The sequence below is a fragment of the Cydia strobilella genome, chromosome 17, assembly GCF_947568885.1.
Source record: "Cydia strobilella chromosome 17, ilCydStro3.1, whole genome shotgun sequence".
Classification (NCBI taxonomy): Eukaryota; Metazoa; Arthropoda; class Insecta; order Lepidoptera; family Tortricidae; genus Cydia; species Cydia strobilella.
This window is the reverse complement of record NC_086057.1, coordinates 9,311,999-9,330,780: the sequence shown is the minus strand read 5'-3', so window position 1 is coordinate 9,330,780 and position 18,782 is coordinate 9,311,999. Positions and strand designations below refer to the sequence as shown.

At 38.6% G+C, this 18,782-nt stretch overlaps 1 protein-coding gene across 13 annotated transcripts; it reads right to left on the bottom strand.

Moving 5' to 3' along the window:
• Positions 1–2,037: 2,037 nt before the first annotated feature.
• LOC134749042 (protein groucho-like) lies at positions 2,038–18,595 on the bottom strand. 13 transcript variants are annotated; one of them, XM_063683936.1, is made up of 18 exons: positions 18,160–18,595; positions 17,937–18,034; positions 17,347–17,410; positions 17,219–17,263; positions 16,367–16,504; positions 15,798–15,830; positions 14,588–14,704; positions 13,518–13,631; positions 12,295–12,417; positions 11,244–11,297; positions 10,518–10,631; positions 9,502–9,638; positions 8,961–9,222; positions 8,192–8,371; positions 7,908–7,986; positions 7,510–7,674; positions 7,034–7,233; positions 2,038–6,089 (listed from the first exon to the last, which is right to left on the bottom strand). In XM_063683936.1, the coding sequence occupies exons 1-18, from the start codon at positions 18,199–18,201 to the stop codon at positions 5,982–5,984; spliced, it is 2,073 nt and encodes a 690-aa protein (XP_063540006.1). In that variant the 5' UTR covers positions 18,202–18,595; the 3' UTR covers positions 2,038–5,981. The 13 variants fall into 13 exon arrangements, with proteins under 13 accessions (XP_063540006.1, XP_063540009.1, XP_063540010.1 ...); XM_063683939.1 differs by having other exon boundaries at positions 12,310–12,417; XM_063683940.1 differs by having other exon boundaries at positions 12,319–12,417.
• Positions 18,596–18,782: the final 187 nt, after the last annotated feature.

Sequence of the window (18,782 nt, the reverse complement as noted above, 5' to 3'; positions counted from 1 at the left end):
ATTTTCCACAGACAACATGACAACAACGAACGGATATGGAACGGATGCGTTCAGAAATCAAATGTAAAATTTTGCCATCTTTTGTTAAGGGCTCTCCACACTCGTGCGCGAATAGGGTATTCGACAACATTAAAAATATATAACGAATTGCTGTCATCCTGAAAGATAATAAACTAATAAAGTATATTTCACTATATATGTTTACTTTTTGAAATTTCATCAGGGACGTGAACGCTCTGTGATTGGTCAACGCTCGGATGACGTCACACGCGGGTAAACATTCTTGATTGTCTTGAGGGTTTTAACTGTTTTATTTGCATTTAGTTAATTTTAGTTATTGTTCCACAGTTTTCTGATATATTCCGATTTATCCGTATATCTAGTGGCACAATATTCATAAGAATCTCAAAATGAAGCCGAAATATGTGAAAGCTGATAGCGGCAACCTACCAGACATAGACGCATGGTTGCACTTTTCTTTAAAGATAATCCGTATTACTATGCTGCGGAACTTAGAAATGTAAAAACAGCTGTGTGAGTATACGTAGAAATTGTTTATTTACGAACATTTCGATTTCGATGATACGAATACGACGACGATATATATATATATATATATATATACTAATACTGAAAGAGCTATGTTATGAGGTTATTTATAGTAATACATTAAATACCTAGATCTTGTTTCGTTAAATAACAAAATCCGCTGCTTTAATTACCATATTTATTTACAGTTAAATATTACTTACATCGAAGTGGTCTTCACACATAAAAACATTTGTATGCGCTAAAATGCTCTTTCTCGCACTAGTTTTAAACAATTTTTTTTTTTTTATTCGTTGGAATGGAAACAAACGATTTGTCTGGATTTTTTATAGTCGTGCTTGAACATTGCGGCATTATACACCATTTATATACCATTTTACAGTGAAATAATGAATTCAATGCACGTAAACCATGACATTAACTAAGGTCATTGACTGAGTTTACTTGCGCGTGACGTCACACGTGTCACGTGATTAGCCCCTGCAAAAACAGCGTTTAAGGCGCGTTCAAAATAAATAAACTAACATTTTTTTTTTATATTTAATACAGGAAATTTCACGGAAATATATATTATTAAGTCATAAACAATAAATTAAAACCATTTTCAAAAATTAGTCAAATAGCCTATTGCGGCGCCGCGTAGTCTGGAGCGCGCTTTATGACAATCAACTCTACGGATAATAAGTGGGGTCCAGACGGGACAATTTTTCGAAAATCTGATTAAATTGTCCGATCAAATCAGGCCGTACGGACGCAAACGCCAAGCGCTAGCTGATTTTGATCGCCGATTATGACCGATAAAATGGAGGTGCGGACGCAAGAATACCAGTCTGGCAGTCTAGACGACCGGTCTGGCCTAGTGGGTTGGTAGTGACCCTGCCTGTGAAACCGATGGTCCTGGGTTCGAATCCCGGTAAGGGCATTTATTTGTGTGATGAGCACAGATATTTGTTCCTGAGTCATGGATGTTTTCTATGTATTTGTATAAGTATTATTATATATATCGTTGTTATAAGTCTTCTTGAGCTTACCGTGGGACTTAGTCAATTTCTGTAAGAATGTCCGTATAACATTTATTTATTGTGAATCTAGTATTCGCGTTTGGCGGTACCTATATTTTCAATTTAGAGCGTTTAGATATCACCATAAAACTAAAATTTTTGATTGACGCCAATTTTTTTTCCTCTCTGGACTCCTCTTAATAAACTTCAAAAGAAATCGGGATATTTATGTATAACTAATGAGATACTAATGAGTCTGTAGGTAAGCGGTTGAGCGCTAACATAACTCGCATTTTGTTTTCAGTGGTAATTTCTGATTGGTACAGTCGCCATCAGATATATCAGAGCGGCCAAGGTGCTCACAAATATCTGAACACGCCTCCATTGTCAAGGCGGTGCGTGTTCAGATATTTTTGAGCACCTCGGCCGCTCCGATATATCTGATGGCGACTGTACACGGAATGGGATTAGAGTAAATCAAAAATAATTATTTTACCCAAATAAATATAATACAAGAATACAATCCAGTTCATAGAAATAACAATTGATTCTCACTCAAATGATAATTAGTGGAACACTAACCAAATGCATTTATGGATATAAAAATCTATCACATTTGCAGATCATAGATTGCTACATTGATTTATAAAAGCGAATATATTTAAGTACAAAGTAGCTAAGTATGCATTTAAAGTAAAATATACAACCAAATTAATTACGTAATTCAGACCTTATTTCTTATTTCATTTTAATATGTATTTCAATACTTCATGGAACCTAAGGTTTCAAATAAATCAATTATAAAAATCATAATAAGGAACTATTTTCTTGTACTTAAAAATAAGTTACACTACTACGCATATTACCTACCCGAAATAGGATTTCTCTGTATTTTTAACAGCTATTTTGAAAAAAATACAATTTAACGGAGGCAATCAAACCTGCTAAATTATAGCGAAATTTACAAAAGTCTTTTGTGATTCATCTTGCATTATTTTTGCAGTTGTATTAACCCTTTCAACGTCACTCTAAAATCTACAATAGATGTTGTGCCCACGGTGCCAAGATCTACTAATCTCCATTACTTAAACTGCCAAAGTAACCATACTAGCTTAAGTAGGTAAGGTTTAGTTTACTGTCTTGTGGGTATAGATGCTTTTGTAGACGACTAAAGGTACTAATAATAATAAACGTACATACCGAACTACGACTTTGGTGCGATCCGAGGCGTGTTCGATCGTGTGGACGGTAGTTCGCCTTGCGTCCGATAAGGACGCAGCTATGGGTTAGAGTTAGATGATTAGGCTAGAAAGAGATATACGGAGCGAACTAAGGGCGCGGTTCGGTACTTACGTCTATTAGTACTATAATAGCGGTCAAAAAGGTCAAATCATACAGTGTGTCCAGATCTAGCGAATGTTTGCTTCACGTTTGGTTGCACGTCGTATTAGTGCTCCTGCTCCCATAAATAACGCAATCTATAAAAAACTTGCGTGCGCACTCGAGGCTCATTGGCTAGATTTGGATGCACCTTTAAAATAAAAATACAACAGATTAAATTATATACTACTCAAAATAAAATAGGGGCCACTAAGAAATTTGATCATTACAGGAAATTTGACGTCTATTAAAATATGTGAAACAATTTACTGCTTATTTACTTTTTATAAGCTTAAATAACAACCAAAGCCTTGTTTTACTGTGATTAAAAAAATACAGGATGTTTTGTTAAAAATCAGGCTGTGTAAAATGTTAGATAGGTTGGTAATTTGCTATCTTTTCCAACCACGAAAAAAAAATTTGTGCCCACGGATTTTTTAAATTAATATTGAAGTACTAAAGATTTACTCATTTACACATTACAATAAAAATATAGGCCACTATCACTTTTTTAATTCAAGTTTAAACAGGTAAGATTCGGGACTTATCAAAAAAATTTATTTCCGCGGGTACAATTTTTTGGAGATCTAACCTATCTGACATTTAAATTTGACAAATGAGGCAACCATATTTTCACGCAACGTTCAAAACACTTAGTGGCCCCTATTTTCTTTTGAGCAGTATATTTTGCAATCTCTAAGTCTGCTGGCGGACTATAGCCACAATTTAATTGTCTCTTAAATTGTAACAATTTTTTTTTTCTTTATAATAGAGGTATTTAACATTCCTTTTCTAAGGTTGCATTTAAACTATTACAAGGCAAGATGAAGAAAAATATATGCTGAAATATTCAGATCAAAAGTATTAATATACATATATATCTATACTGGTATTTAAAAAAACAACACTTATCAAAATAATCATAGTTATGTAGAAAATTATTTCAGTCTGGAATTCATATACCCTCGTCTCAAACTAAATATCTAAATCCGTAATAAATACAAGTAAGAAATGGACGTCGAAATATTTTACCTAATTAAACGCAGCTGTGAATAAACGCCACTAACCAAAAAAAAATTTTTCTAGGTAACTTGTTTTAATGTCGCCACCAGAGGATATGATATATTGTTATATTTATTTTATTTCATATAGAATATTTTATACACATTTGTTCTCAATATTTTAAAAATACCCATGTAACCGGAAAAACTCATGAAACGATTTTTTCGCTGAATGAAATTTGGATTAGTCGATTTTTCGTCCAAGTACTGTAAATTATATGGGCCTTATTAGAGCCGATTTACTTTGCTTGTTAATAGTATATATTTTTGACGTTTTTATACAACTGCGTTTGATTGAACTTAAAAAGTAATAAATGGTATTTAATTTTATTATAAAAATATACAATAACACTAAAATATCCGTAACCGTGCAACATTCATCTAATAGTTACTTTAAAAACTACACTTAGCATTAAATTTTATTATTAGCGAAAAATCGCTAATAGTAACATTTTATACAATAGAAGTGAGTGTAGATTCCTAACCCATGGTTTAACATATAAGCGTTTACTAATATATTCGCATATACAAGTGATATGCGTGATAATGATAACTAATCGTATAAAAAAAACTAAAATTATCATATTCATAGAATTTTTACAAGACATAAATAAATGCATTAAAAAAGGTTATACATACTGTTTAGTCTTTTGTAAAATAATCATTGACATTTATTATATATAGACAAAAGTAAACATAACTATTTACGTCGTCGTCAAGTCCGTCAGCTTGATACACAATTTTAGATTTCTATAAAAAAGAACTAGTCTTCGATAAACAGTAAAGTATTGTTAAAATAAAATTAGTAAATAGGTTTTTCGATCATTTCAGTTGTTTGGTAAGAAATATTGACAATAAAATTTGATCTATCTATTCAAATTTTAGTTTCATAGTTACGGCGATCTTAAAATTCTCATCAGCGTTCAGTCTGTCTGTACATACAACACAAATAGGTTCTTCGTTAAAAGTCACGTGAGTCAAAATAATATCACAATATCGATTTGACAGATTTTACCCATTTCAAGATAGTGAAAACGGGTTTATTACGAAATTAAAGAAACATTACAGGAATAGCAATTAGCAAGGCCTATAGTAGGATATGTGAAATATGTGATTGCTACATAATGAAATGCATTAAAATGTGAGTGTGGGTTTATGAAACGAACAAAGTGAGTTTTATAATAGGATCACACGACTGTTTTATGCCTAATAATGTAGTTTTAGCTACATACATCTCATAAACCCTCTATGATGCCTTTAAAAACCGCAAATTACGACCAGCATAAAAACATATTGTATTAAAAAAATATATATATAGTTAACAATATTTAAGACCAAATCTCTATAATGGGGGCGCTCGGAATTGATTTCATTGGCAATGTTTACCGTTTGCGTATTTTTTTTAACAAAAAACTATGCTGACAAATAAGCATCGATTACGATTCACCTCGAATGTTCCATGCGAAACATTAGTACTTATACAGCTTTATACTTATTACAAGCTAGCCGTCAATGCAGTACCTAATACTCTAGTCCGGCAAGCGTATTTGCCAGTTTGTGAATTTAACCCTTTCCCCGTCAAAGACGTCACCTGATACGTGGGGCTATAGCCCAATATCAACCATTCCGTCATGTTTTACGATGACGCGCCGCGCACGACTGGCGTAGCGTTCGAAGAGTTTAAATGGTATCAATTAAATTTGCTTGCGTGGAAAATAACACGAATGTTTACATGAAGACATCCCGAGTCCGTACCAATTACCAATTTATCACAACCGGCACTGATGATTTTTTTCAACTGTGTACAGTCGCCATCAGATATATCGGAGCGGCCAAGGTGCTCACAAATATCTAAACACGCCTCTATTGTCAAGGCTTTAGAGTGCGTGTTGAGATATTGTGACCACCTTGGCCGCTCCGATATATCTGATGGCGACTGTACTTCAGAACAACAACATATACAATGTACCTATTGTAGATCAGTTGGTGTTCAGTACAGGACTTCGTAAACGGTGGCTTTCTTGTCGCCCGAGCCGGTCACTATGAACTTGTCGTCCGCTGATATATCACAACTGAGCACCGATGAAGACTCCTTTGACTGTGGACAAAAGTTAAATTTTGTTTGGTATATAAATAAATTAAAACCTGTAGTGATGAAAAACAATTTAAAGGATTACGAATAAGACACATAAATTATTCTGCAAATAAGTAGTTACAAGTAGTGTTGTACGCAGACCAAGTAAAGTAGCCACGGTTCAAAATTTCAAATAGTCAGGCATCTAAGAGCCGAAGTGACTGGACGGGCGCGAACGGCGGCGCGGGCAGCGGTGCGATCGTTGTATCAAGTCGCTCAAGCGGGCCGAGTGCCGACGCAAACGGTAGATTCGAGCGTCTCGATCAAAACGTATAGACTTGAGTGAACCTGTTCTGGACGACGGCGGCGGCAGCGGTGTGCGGCAACGATCGCCCGCCGCGGCCTAAGTCCAAGTTAATGCGCTTATGAAGAGTTTATGAAGAGGCAGTTGGGTGTACCGGGAATATGTTGGCGCCGTAAGTTATCCATGCCATTGGACGCGAACAACTTTACTGATCACCAGTTAGGTCTTGTTTTGTCGCCATATGATTTGGCAAGGGGCAGTTACTGTGTTGGTGTAGGCAACACGCCACTCACGCCAGCTAAGCTACCGGTCGCCTTCACCGCGGCCCCGCTCAAACGGTATCACCAGGCTAGGGGTCGTGGGGTTGGGTAACGATCGGTACTCAAGAGCTGGCACACAACAGCAGTCAATTGACGAAGATTGCAACAGCCGTCGCAGACGGAAGGCGGACACGGCCTCTCATACCGGGGAGGTATCGAAAGACATCCCGTCCAGTCCACACGTTGAGCATGTCCTTATCGGTGGACGCGAACCACTTGCCCTGGAGCGCGAACTTGAGCGCGAGCACGACTCGTGTATCAGCTGGTAGCGGTCCGGTCTTACTGATCACTAGTGGGCCTTATGACGTCGCAATATGGTTTATGAAGTGGCAGTTATTGTGTACCTGGAATATGCTGGCGCCGTAGGGTGTCCGCCACGCGTTGAGCAGGTTGTCCTTGCCGGTGGACGCGAACCACTTGCCCTGGTGCGCGAACTTGAGCGCGAGCACGCACGACTCGTGCAGTAGTAGTTGGTAGCGGTCCGGCTTGCCCGCGTGAAGGACTTCGACGTGAGAGTTCTCCATGCCTACTGCTAGCCATGATCCTGGAATTACAAAAGATAAAAAAATAAGGTGGTTCTTATCTGCTTAGTTATAAGCATTTCAGAAATTCATTTCCACACGTGAGATAACCTGCCCTTCGATCTCGTGGAAGAACGTGATCGATTTTTACTATAGCATGTCGCGATCAAGCAATCAGACAGAGATCAGGGTCTCTTATTCGCGTCTATCAAGCACTCATCGGAAGACTGTAGCTTGTTGATATGTTTTTATTTTATCTAAAGCGCCCTACATAGATGGGGAGTAAACGTGATAAGTACCCGAGGGGCAGTAGCCGAGCGAGAAGATCTGGCTGTTGAAGTCGTGCTGGTGCAGCTGGCGGCCCTCGCGGAGGTCCCAGGAGCGGACGGTGTTGTCGAGGCCGCCGGTCCACAGGCGCGAGCCGTCGCCGCTGATGTCGATGCAGGATGCGCCATCTGTGTGTCCTAAAATCGACATTTTTATTTTAGAACATAAGTATCTGAATATCATCAGAATTAAAAGTTATTCTTTGTTGGTCACACGCCTTTAACCAGTTATTAAATACATCACAATCATCGATTTCCTTGTGGTCCTCATCCATCGGAATGAACGGGACGCGGGGAACGGATTTTCTAAATTCGCGATTCAAGTCGACATTTCACATCGGTCAGTGTAAGGTATTGTACAGAATACGCACCTTGAAATTGTCTAACTAAAGTCTGATTATGAAGGTCCCATACTGCAATATTGCCGTCTGAACAACAGCTGAAGCACACCTGTGAAAATATAATTTAGTTTAATTCTCAGAAGTAGGATCGCTAAGACAAAACTGTAATTTCATAGCACACTGATTTCCTATTGTTGGGCGCCAGTGGCGCCACACGCACACATTTACAGCTCGAATGAGAGAGTTGAATCACTAAAACCCGATATGTGAGTATGTCGACTTTTAGCATATTTGATTTGAAAGTGACAGTTAACCTTAGAGTCCGGACTGATGGCGAGCGCATAGCACGCGGGTGCAGAAGATGTCAGCTCGGCACGCATTCGCGGTGTGGGGGAGCCCAAGTCCCAAATTGACAGGTTTGACGCTTCGCCTCCTACTATTAGCGTGCGTCCATCGGGGAGCAATTTCACACTACGGATGTAGTTATCACGTTGCTGTAACAAAAACAATACTTACTATAGTATTTTATGCAACCGTTGTATAAGAAGGGTCATAAAAGGCAAGTGGCGTGGGTTATTGATTTAGCAATAAAGTCCTGCATGTGCCATACAAACTGCCAGCCCTGCCGGCGCGCCCCCGACCAGCCCAAGTACAATTTTCTTTCATCATTGGCCTTATCGTCTATTGCAGACGACTTATGGTGTAACACCGGAGAGACACCGTTTTTGATGGCTAAAAGGACCCATGCGAGACCGACATTGCCTGCCGCAATCGGTCAAATAACCAAAAATATTGGATATTTATGTTACTCACAATCGAAGTGAAAAGCAGTATATAACTCAGGCATAAATGTCCATTTTTATCCTCGATAGTAACAACAACTTTTCCCCCTTGTGCTACATGTCTTTGCGCCCGTATAAGCGTGTTTCGTTCTATAGTTGATATACACCGCAACATCGCAGACGTCGCCGTGAGATATGACAGAAACTGGTCGCGCGCCGACAGAGGCAGAGGGGACACACTTTTCTGTCAATAGTAATAATGTTCCCAAAACTCATAGGTGTAAAATTTTGATCAACTCACCAAACAATCCAACTGCGACAATGGCTCTAGCGTATTAGGCGACCCCGGATTCGATATGTCCCACAGCTTCACGCATCCCTTTCCCCCCGTATAGGCGTGTCTCGTTCCATTATTCACAGACAACGCCACGGCACAGACGACTTCGCCGTGAGGGAGCACGGCAACTTGTCGGGCGCCGCGCGGGATGCCGGGGCCTACGAGCGCATCGGCGGGAAAGGGGACAGGCTGGAGCGGCCCGCCGCATGTGTGGTACGAGTATGCCCTGGAATAGAGAAGCGTCGTTAACTAATGTCAGCTTTTAAGTCTATGGCTCACCAGATAAAATAAAACGAGTCTAAGAGCTAGTTCTAGAAAAAGGTTTTCAACTATAGAACTAACAGGTATTCTTATAACATTGCCAAGAATTTAGTGGAAAAGTGGTGCTAAATGACGTCCAAAGGCAATAGTAGCCAACCCCTCCAGTTTTTGTTGCCGCCATGTTGCTCATCGTTCTAATGTTCTCGTATCGAGTGGCTGCCGGCCACTAGAGAACAACACTCACGGCTTGTGCGGCGGCTGGCCGTTGGTCCTGGCGTGGTCGAGGTGCGGCGGGCGGTAGGCGGCCAGCGGCGGGAAGCCGTAGCGACCGGTTGGAGTCGCCGCCCGCGCTGGCTTTCCACCCGGTGTGCCTGGCTTCTCCTGTCATCAGAAAACGTGACAACTTTACAACTAGATTTTTCACATTGATCGTAAAAAAAGCTCGATTTTTTTTTTCAACTAATATTTTTAGAGACGGTAAGCGAGATTTTGTAAATTAGAATTAACCCTTCTTTAACTCCCTAGGGAGTTAAAAGCTTTGTTTTTCACAATCCGTAACTACCGCGGGAACAATATAGATAGACCTTTACCCTTCAGTACACCTGCATGAAATAAGATTTTTTTTTAAGCGAGTGTGATGAAAATACTTACTTACTTACTCCGTTGGCTCAGCGACCCAAAATGAGACTTGGCCTCCGACACAAGACAGCGCCACTTTTCTCGATCCTGTGCGACCTCTCGCCAATTGGTGATTGTGGATGCGAAGCATGGACACTGACACTCAAGGAAGAAAATATGCTGCTAGTGGCCGAGAGGAAGATCCTCCGTAAGATACTGGGGCCCAAAATAAGACCGGATGGAAGCTGGACAGTCCTTAGGAACCATGAGATTGAAGACCTAGTGGCTGAACCTAACATCATGGGAGAGACTAAAGCTCACTAAAGCTCACAGACTCCGTTGGTTGGGCCATCTTGTGATGAAAATAATATTTAAAAAAATAAAAAAAAATATAACGAGTTAAGACTCAATGTAATGTGTGGTGGTCCGAGTTTTCATCCTAATCCGATTGTGAAACCTTCATGCTAATAGATTGCTGCCTCTCTGTCGCCGAAGCCACGGGGTCTACATTTTGACAGAATCAGAAAATCTTCTTCAAATTTGCCGGATCAATTCTTGTGACCTTGCCAAAGTCGGTTCCCGGGCTCCTTTTGAAATGGAACCTGGCATGTTGTTAGATGAGATAGAGGTAGATATACGTACGTCCTTGGAGCTCTTGGGCGTGGAGCGACTGGAAGAAGAGCCTCGGGAGGGCGGGCGCGGACCGTTCTCCGCGCGCTCCGCCTCGGTGCGCACGCTGGGCGACCCGCGCTCCTCCTGCACATAACCAATCTTTATAATTATATAAATATTATAAACGTTTCAATACTAATATGTATCTGAATTATTCATATCATACCGTCAACAGTTCAGCATTGTAGGTATAGGTATCTAAAACTAAAATGCATCTAAATAAAGTATTGAGGCTTACTTAGCGTTGGTAAGGTAATATAATATAGCACGACTTTTTCTTCAAACTTGGCCCGACATCCCGATACAATGGGGTCGGTAGAAGTATTTAACAGATGGCGCCAGCATAGCTTGCCCTGTAAATCCCTAGGATTGTGTCAAATTCTTGTTTTTTTTTTTAAATTATACTACCTGTATGCCAGCCCTTTAAGTCAAATCTCATAGAACAAAACTAGAGGCGCAAGCTATGATGACGCCATCTTTCTATGCAAATCTTTGATAGTTGCCAACCGCATTGGTCATCAGTAACTGGTGGTATTCACTATTCGGATTCGGACACAATTTTATGACCTTATAGTAGCAGAACGTATAAATTATAAAAAAATAGCCTTCAATACTTGCAAAATAATGCTCATAAAGACACTTTGCAATTCTCAGACGGTAAAACACTGATGTAAAATAAAACATCTCCCGATTTACCTCATTGGCTACATCAACAACTAAGTCCTGATCACTTTTCTCCGCATCACTGTCCTATAACAAGTAAATTAAACGTTACAAATATAAGTACATAAAGCTTTTGTCAGAAAGAAACAAAGCTATTTGAAATTTTAAAATATTTTAGCGAAAAAACTACGTGCCAACGATAAACTAAGAAGAAAACTCAAAATGTAATTTTAAAAGCTGTGCGTTCCAAGCAAATACATTTTTATAATTACCTTACTACCTATGCAAGTATATGCACAAAAAGAAACGTTTTTTTTGGAAATTTAAGCAGTATTATTTTTTCGCTGTGCAAACAACTGAACAAGCGTGAATAGTCCATTTAAAATTACCTGATGTGTAACCATATGTTTTTGTTGATTGTAATAAATTGTATTAAAGAGTATTAATCTCTATCCCCGTGCCACCTACAATACATTTTTGCTAAGGAAATTTGAATCTGTTCCTATTTCTCATTGGGATAAAATTATTTTGTTCAAATGCTGAAATTTATTTAATGACACATGAAATGCTACTTGCTTGTTTTAATGGACCTAACGTTAGCGAAGGTCTCCGTCTTCAGCTTGGCCAAAAATGCTTTTCACGTGTCACGGATCACGTATCACGGATGTTCTCCTCTGCAGGTCGCATTTCTCAACCGATTCTCGTGAAATTTTGTGAGCAAGTTAGGTATGTTTCGTTTTTTTGGAAAATATTCAAAAATTGGTAGAAATTGTCATAAAGAACTTTAGTGGCAATAGCGTCTATGGCAACTTAAGACCATTGTGAGTCCACTGTGATAATGACTCAACGAAGTTTTTTTTTTTTTCATTTTTAGTGTACCGTACAAAACTTTGTTCACGGGACACTTATTTAAGCTTATCGCGAGTTCTACAGCTCACAGAGCCACTAGTGTAGGTAGGTTCAGATTCCATTGAACATAATGTATACTGTAATGTACATTTGGCGGCAAGGCACGAGTAATATTGAGTATTTCCGGTGACACGGCAGGCAACTAAGAACGGACGGTATAAAAGACACGACATACACTAGAGAGACTGACATGGTGTACCTTCTCCTCCTTCCGTCGCTTCGTGTCTAGCGCCTCCGGCTCGGCCGGCGAGCGCGGACGGTACTTCTGTTCGCGTTCGTGCGGGGATACGGAGTGTCGCTGGTGAATTTAAGTTCGTACGTTATATAGTACTCAATTTTGTAGAAGATTTTATGTCTATAATTCCACCAAATGTTTTAAGTAAGTGCATGACCAGTTTGTAGCCATATTATTAATAAATAAATAGAAAATTTTCTTGTCTACGAGTAATGGCGTATAGTTTATTCTAGTTGGTTGTTTATTGTAAGTATAGTAAATACTCCAAATGCTCTTACATCAGAGTCATGGTGTTACGACAAAAAATTGGCATAAGAACCCAAGTAACATTTCTTTTATATACCTTAAATGTCACGACGGACACTGCTACAGGTCTTCTATGTCAGTGAATGCGCCTAAATTTGCGCCACTTCGGCTTTATACAACCTGCTTAGGTCTTTTATATGACCAATAGGTGGTATTTGAGAAACGTGCTATCGACTACTATAGAACCACAAATTGTTACTTGAGTACCTACCTATAGTCTGGTCTTATATGTATTTAAATGAAATGGAAACAAACACACATCACATGGACATTCTGATGTTTTGAAAAGATGTGTCCCGCCGAGTTTGTTGCCGGTCCCATATTGGGATACCCTCCTACAATTTAGGAGGGAATTAAATCTTCTCGGGTCCGTGGTGTAGGGTTGGAGCCGGCATAGTTTATTTTTTATCGCGTATATATATATATCTTTACTTGAAAAATAATTATAGTGTATAACTAGCCTTATGAACCGATTTTGCATGTACAACCAGCCTTAAAGTTTGTAGTCTATGATTGTTCATTATTTTAGTATGTGGGTATTTTTGCATTTTGTAATTTTTCCTCAGTCACCCGTTGACCACGAACGCTGTAAAGAGTTCGAAACGTCGGGATGTATTATAAATTCAATATACGCGATATAATCCGTTTTCATAGTTTTATTTCAAGATAATATGACACAATATTTTACTATCGGCTGTATTTTATTATATTATTTCATTCGCTTAACGACTTAGTCAAGTGGATATATGTGTTTGCTTTCCTGTAGAGTATGAAAAGACAGTGTTTTAGTATTTTTCAACCATCTACATATTGGAAAAAAATTGGTCCTTGAAACTGCAGAGTACTTCAGAATTTACCCTTGGCAGCACCCTGGAGTCGTGCAGGCGGTCGTTCTCGCGCGGCCCCGCTAAGAGCGGCGGCGCGCCTGGCAGCACCGGTGGCTTTATGTCCGCCGGCGGCGGGAGCTCCACCTACGGTACAAATTACAAGTTAAGGCAACAGGAAAAATGTTAGCAAAAGATGATCTTAGCGCCGCAAAAACATGGCGCTGAATGATGTTAGATCATGAATCATGATTTCTGTTATTTGAATACCCAAGTGCACTTTTTTTTTAGTGACTAGATCAGTTTTGCGAATTCAAGGCTATGAGCAAGTAGCTGGGGAGTGCAACCGAAATAAATGCTAAGAGAGAGAAGTGAGAAAAATGAAGATGACGAGTTATCAGAAGGTAGAATGATTAACCGACGGATGTATGGATATAAGGGAGTGTGCGTGAACTGAATGGGGCAGCACATGAGTCCTCCATTTATTGACGCAAAGTTATAATGTCAAGAGTAAGTACTCAATTCGTGGCACAAGATGGCAACGCCTTTATCGTGGACGATCCCTATAGTTCACTAGTTGACCAAGTGATGTCCGGATGTTCTCCTATCTAGGTCGTATTCCTCAATAAATTCTCGGATTATATGAATTTTTCATCCTTTCGTCGATTCAGTTTGTGGAGAGCTCTCAAAATGGTGGAACACCCTAATATATAGGTAGGCAACTAGCTTTTGCCCGCGACTTCGTCTGTGAGAATTAATTCGTAATTAGTAAGTATAACGCCTGATAAAACCTAATGGCAATAATTTAGAGCATAATATGCTTGCTTACACCAATTAGCAGGCAATTCATTAGTTTTCTCATTTCCACCCCCTTTTCACCCTCTTCAGGGATGACTTCGGACATAAAAACTATCCTATGATCTTCTCCGGGACTAAAACTATGTCTATGCCAACTTTAAACGAAATCCGTTCAGCGGTTTAAGCGTGAAGAGGTAACAGACAGACAGACACACTTTCGCATTTATAATATTAATATGGAAGTGGTATGGAAGTATAGATTACGAGGTGTATAGGCACGGCGCCACTACTAGAGAGTAGACTACCTTATGCTGCGGCGGCTGGTGCGGCGGCGGCGCGGCGCCCGGGAAGCCCAGCAGGCCGGCGCCGAGCAGCCCCGCGCCCGCGCCGTGCGGCAGGCCCACGCCCGCGTGCATCTGCTGCTGAAACCATACCTTTACTTCAGACTAGCGTCTTTGAGCCGCAAAGAGGACGCCATATTCGAATATGCTCGGTGCGAGCGAGGCGGAATCGGAGCCAGAGTAAAATTTCGTTGATTTTGAGTTCTTTAAGCTGAGCTTTCATGGCTAAGTGCAGGATAGATGACAAACATAACGTGTGAAGTAAATTGTTAATCATGCGAATACAAGTAAAACATTTCTAGGCAAAGTCCAGACACTAAAGAAACTATTCGACTAGTGCAAAAAGATTTAGATTGATTGGCGCTGCATTATAAATTAATAATATACCTATGTATACTTTGACTTTTTTTAATTAGTACCTAATAGATATACTTGTTTTACCTATAAATAGTAAATTTCTGATTGTCTTGTTCAAAATGTGGGAGCTCTAATCTAACTGACCAAAGAAAACTCTTGAATACGAATTATTCTCATTATTGCCTTGTTGGAAATTTTATCGAAACAGATATTCCTTTTATTATAAACCTATGAATTGTTAATAACACAACACAGTACTACATGTGAAGAGATTTTTCCATAAAGTTAGTTGGGGCAAGTAATGACAACAGTAATAAGACAAGTATGGCTAGAAATACAAGCAGGAGTGCAAATGTCACAGACATTTCAAACTGTGTGATTGCACTTTCCGGGGGTACAAAGTGTGCATGGTAGAACTGCATACTGCATCTAACCTCTTATACTACCTTGTGTCTCTAGAGAAGGCATACCAGTGGCGGATTAGCTACGTGGCAAAAGTAGCAAATGCTACAGGCCTCACGCACCTACGCATTGTGACCGCAAAAACCTAAGTTTCACTTCGTCCGACAAAATTAAAACAATCCATGGGCCCCATGATAGAATTTGCTACAAGCTCTGCGCTGGCTTAACCCGGCACTGAGGTATACTTACTCCAACTGACCTTAAATGCTAATGAAGCATGATTAGATTGATTAGAACAAAACATCAAAACGCGCAACAGAAAAAGTGCAGTGCAGTGATAAAATAAACTCCACTAGTGAAAAACTAAATAAGGGTTAATCACAACATACATGTACCAGAGATGATCTGAACTTACAAGAAGCTGTTGTAGACCTTGTTGTTGCTGTTGCTGTGAAATGTTAACAAGTAATGCTCAGTGTCTATAAATCTAGCAGATTTTTAAACGTCCCTCCCAAGTAAAGTTGATGGGCAGGCACTTTTCCGTAATTTTATTTTCAGGTAAAAATTTGCAGCATGCAAATATTAAATCAATGGTTTTTCTAAATGTTTGATATCAATTGTTGTACCTACAATATTAGTTATAATTTAAGCATATGGTTTAGTTATTATATTTTTGATGCTTATAAATAATTATAAGCATATGGTTTAGTTATTAAATTTGATGTTTATAAATAATTAATGTACAAAATGTAAAATTTACAAGTAATTGTACTCAGTCAAATGATTTATGTAGCTTATATCTTTGCCAAAAGTTATGAAAGCAAAAAATCATAATTGTATAAAAAAAATATAATGTGTTATAATATAACACTGGTTGTTATTTTTTTTATTCCATATTAGAGATTTGGAATTCAATGTTACTTTGCATGGAACCTACTTCCGGAAGAGCTCTATGGTGTATGGAATTAAAAAAATACAACATACCCCAATAATAGCGTTAAGTTCAGACATAGTGACCTGCTTGGCTCTCTCCACGGCTGTGGCCACTTGTTGCTGGTGCTCCTGAGCCAAGAATGGTGCCACCTGGCTTATTATAGCACTCAATCTCTTTGCTATCTCCGTCTTGAACAAAAATGCAACAATTTATATTAAGGCTATGAAAATCTGTATAAAAAAACTATATTGATATCAAGTCTATTATGCATTCAAATGGTTTGGAAATCCGAATTTAATTTGTGGCATTCCACCAGAGGGTTGCTTACAAACGCTATTCCTTTAGTATTAAATATGCTAGGAAATCCCTTGTCTAATTAAAATCTAGCTTATGATAGGGGTTTCCAAACTGTGCCGCCGTGGACAGTAAAGTGGGGCACCGTGAGGCAATCTTCCTCACTCTGTTACCTATATATTTTGAATAGCCTAGGTAGGTTAGGTAGGTGCCATGATTTAATTTTAAACTTGCAAGTGCACCACAGACTGTAAAAGATTGGGACGCCCTGCAGCATGGCCTATGAAATTAAGTTTGAGAAGAAAAAGTAGCTTTAGTAATCAACACTGGTGGAATGTCCTTCTAGCCATAAAATTATGGTTTTAAGGAAGGCCCCCCAGCCACAAGATGAATTTGCTTTAGGGTGACGTTGGGATGGCAAAGTTAACGGTCACCTGATGGACCACCTAAATAAGACAGGTTCAGTATCACTGATTTACAGTATAGAAAAGAGTTGTATAAAATGTGCTTCTATTAATAACAATGCAATTAATTTAGCATATATGATGAAGTGAGAGCTACATTGTTGTACCTTAAGACTAATAACATACAGTTTATGTTTAACATACCTGTTTATGCATTTCTACATTAAGGCCATAGGACATTTCATAATACTGAAAGAAAAACAATTATTATCAGTAAAAGATACATAAATGTATTCATTATATTGAAACCTTTTGTAAAAACAAATGCTTACCATAACATAATGCCTCTGCATTTCTGTCTTCTCACTAGCTAGCTTTTCACATTCTAATTTCAAACTGAAAATGAGAAAAGATATTAAGAAATTAATATATTTAGGCCCACTTGCACCATTCATCTAACCCAGGGTTAACCGGTTAAACCTGGAGTTACCATGGTTACCAGTACAATTTAACACTTGGTTAACGGTTTAACTGCTTAACCCTGGGTTAGTGAATCATGTTTACCTCAAGTCTATATCTATTAATTGAGTAAATATTCCATCGTTGTTATGTATGTTTTGTAAATAATAAAATATATACATTTTTATATTAAAGGAAAACTTTAAAAATTTACACCTCCAGCAGGACTCGAACCTGCGACCATTGGAACACCGGTCCAATCGCTTCTGCCAACTGAGCCACAGATGCCTAATGATAAAATATATACACCGAATATACGAAATCAGTTATCAGCAAGCAGGTAATTAAGAGGATGCTCGATACTGATACAGTGAGTAGTTGTTTCACAACATTTTGGTCAAAATGGATTTATATCTGAGATTATTGTTTATTTCTTCTTTTTACCAGCTTTGGCAATACTTACCTATGATATTGAGCTTGTAAAAAGTTAAATTCTTCTTTTATACGTTCTAAAGTATCAGCTACTGTGAACTTAATAGGGCCTGATGAAGGTGGAGGTCCCTGCAAAACAAAAACAGCAACAATAATAAATTCGTCAAATTCACGAAATGCATAAGGGGCACAAAGCAGTGACATATATGATAGTAAACAAACATAAAGCATCAAAGGTAGAAAATAACACAAACCCTTACCGCGGCAGCCGGGTGCCGCGTCGGCGCTGGATACATGTTGACCACAAAAACTGCTCCGACTTTCGATCAAATGAAACTATGTTTCGATTTTAATAAAGTAAGCACTAATGGCACCATTTCATTCGATATTTTCCACCACTGCTATAACTCGATGAAAACAAGAGAATCACTCGGCGCTACTAACGATGATATGCACAAACTTTGCTCCAAAACTTTTGAAATATCGGTCATTATCTTAGGAAACAAAACTTTAAGTTATCTTTACTAAAATCCCTATAAAATTTAGGCATTAAAATCTCATTCTCGTAACTAGTTCATAATAAAAGCAACAGACAGTTTGCTAAAATTTTAACCCATAAATCCACGCCGTAATTTTTATTCGGCTGTCAATTTGTCATTCATCATTCATCCAAACATCCAAACGAAGCCCGTCGTAATACGTTTCGTTCGTTTATTTATTTGTTGTAACGATGAAAAATAATTAAGGTTTCTTGTGTTGGCTAGCATGAAGCTGCATGAAATTTTATACTGTTTTCAAATGCAATTAAATTTTCAATGAATAATTTTCTCAGTAAAAGTAAAATTACAGTATTATAATTGAATAAAATATACTGAAA

What these genes read in the sequence shown, in the direction of transcription:
- LOC134749042 (XM_063683936.1), bottom strand. Translation starts at nt 18,201, where the DNA reads ATGTATCCAGCGCCGACGCGGCACCCGGCTGCCGCGGTAAGG. An exon ending in TTGTTGATGTAGCCAATGAG is followed by an intron (nt 10,632 to 11,243) that starts GTAAATCGGGAG and finishes GGTTATGTGCAG; the next exon opens with GAGGAGCGCGGGTCGCCCAG. An exon ending in CCATCAGTCCGGACTCTAAG is followed by an intron (nt 7,987 to 8,191) that starts GTTAACTGTCAC and finishes ATATTTTCACAG; the next exon opens with GTGTGCTTCAGCTGTTGTTC.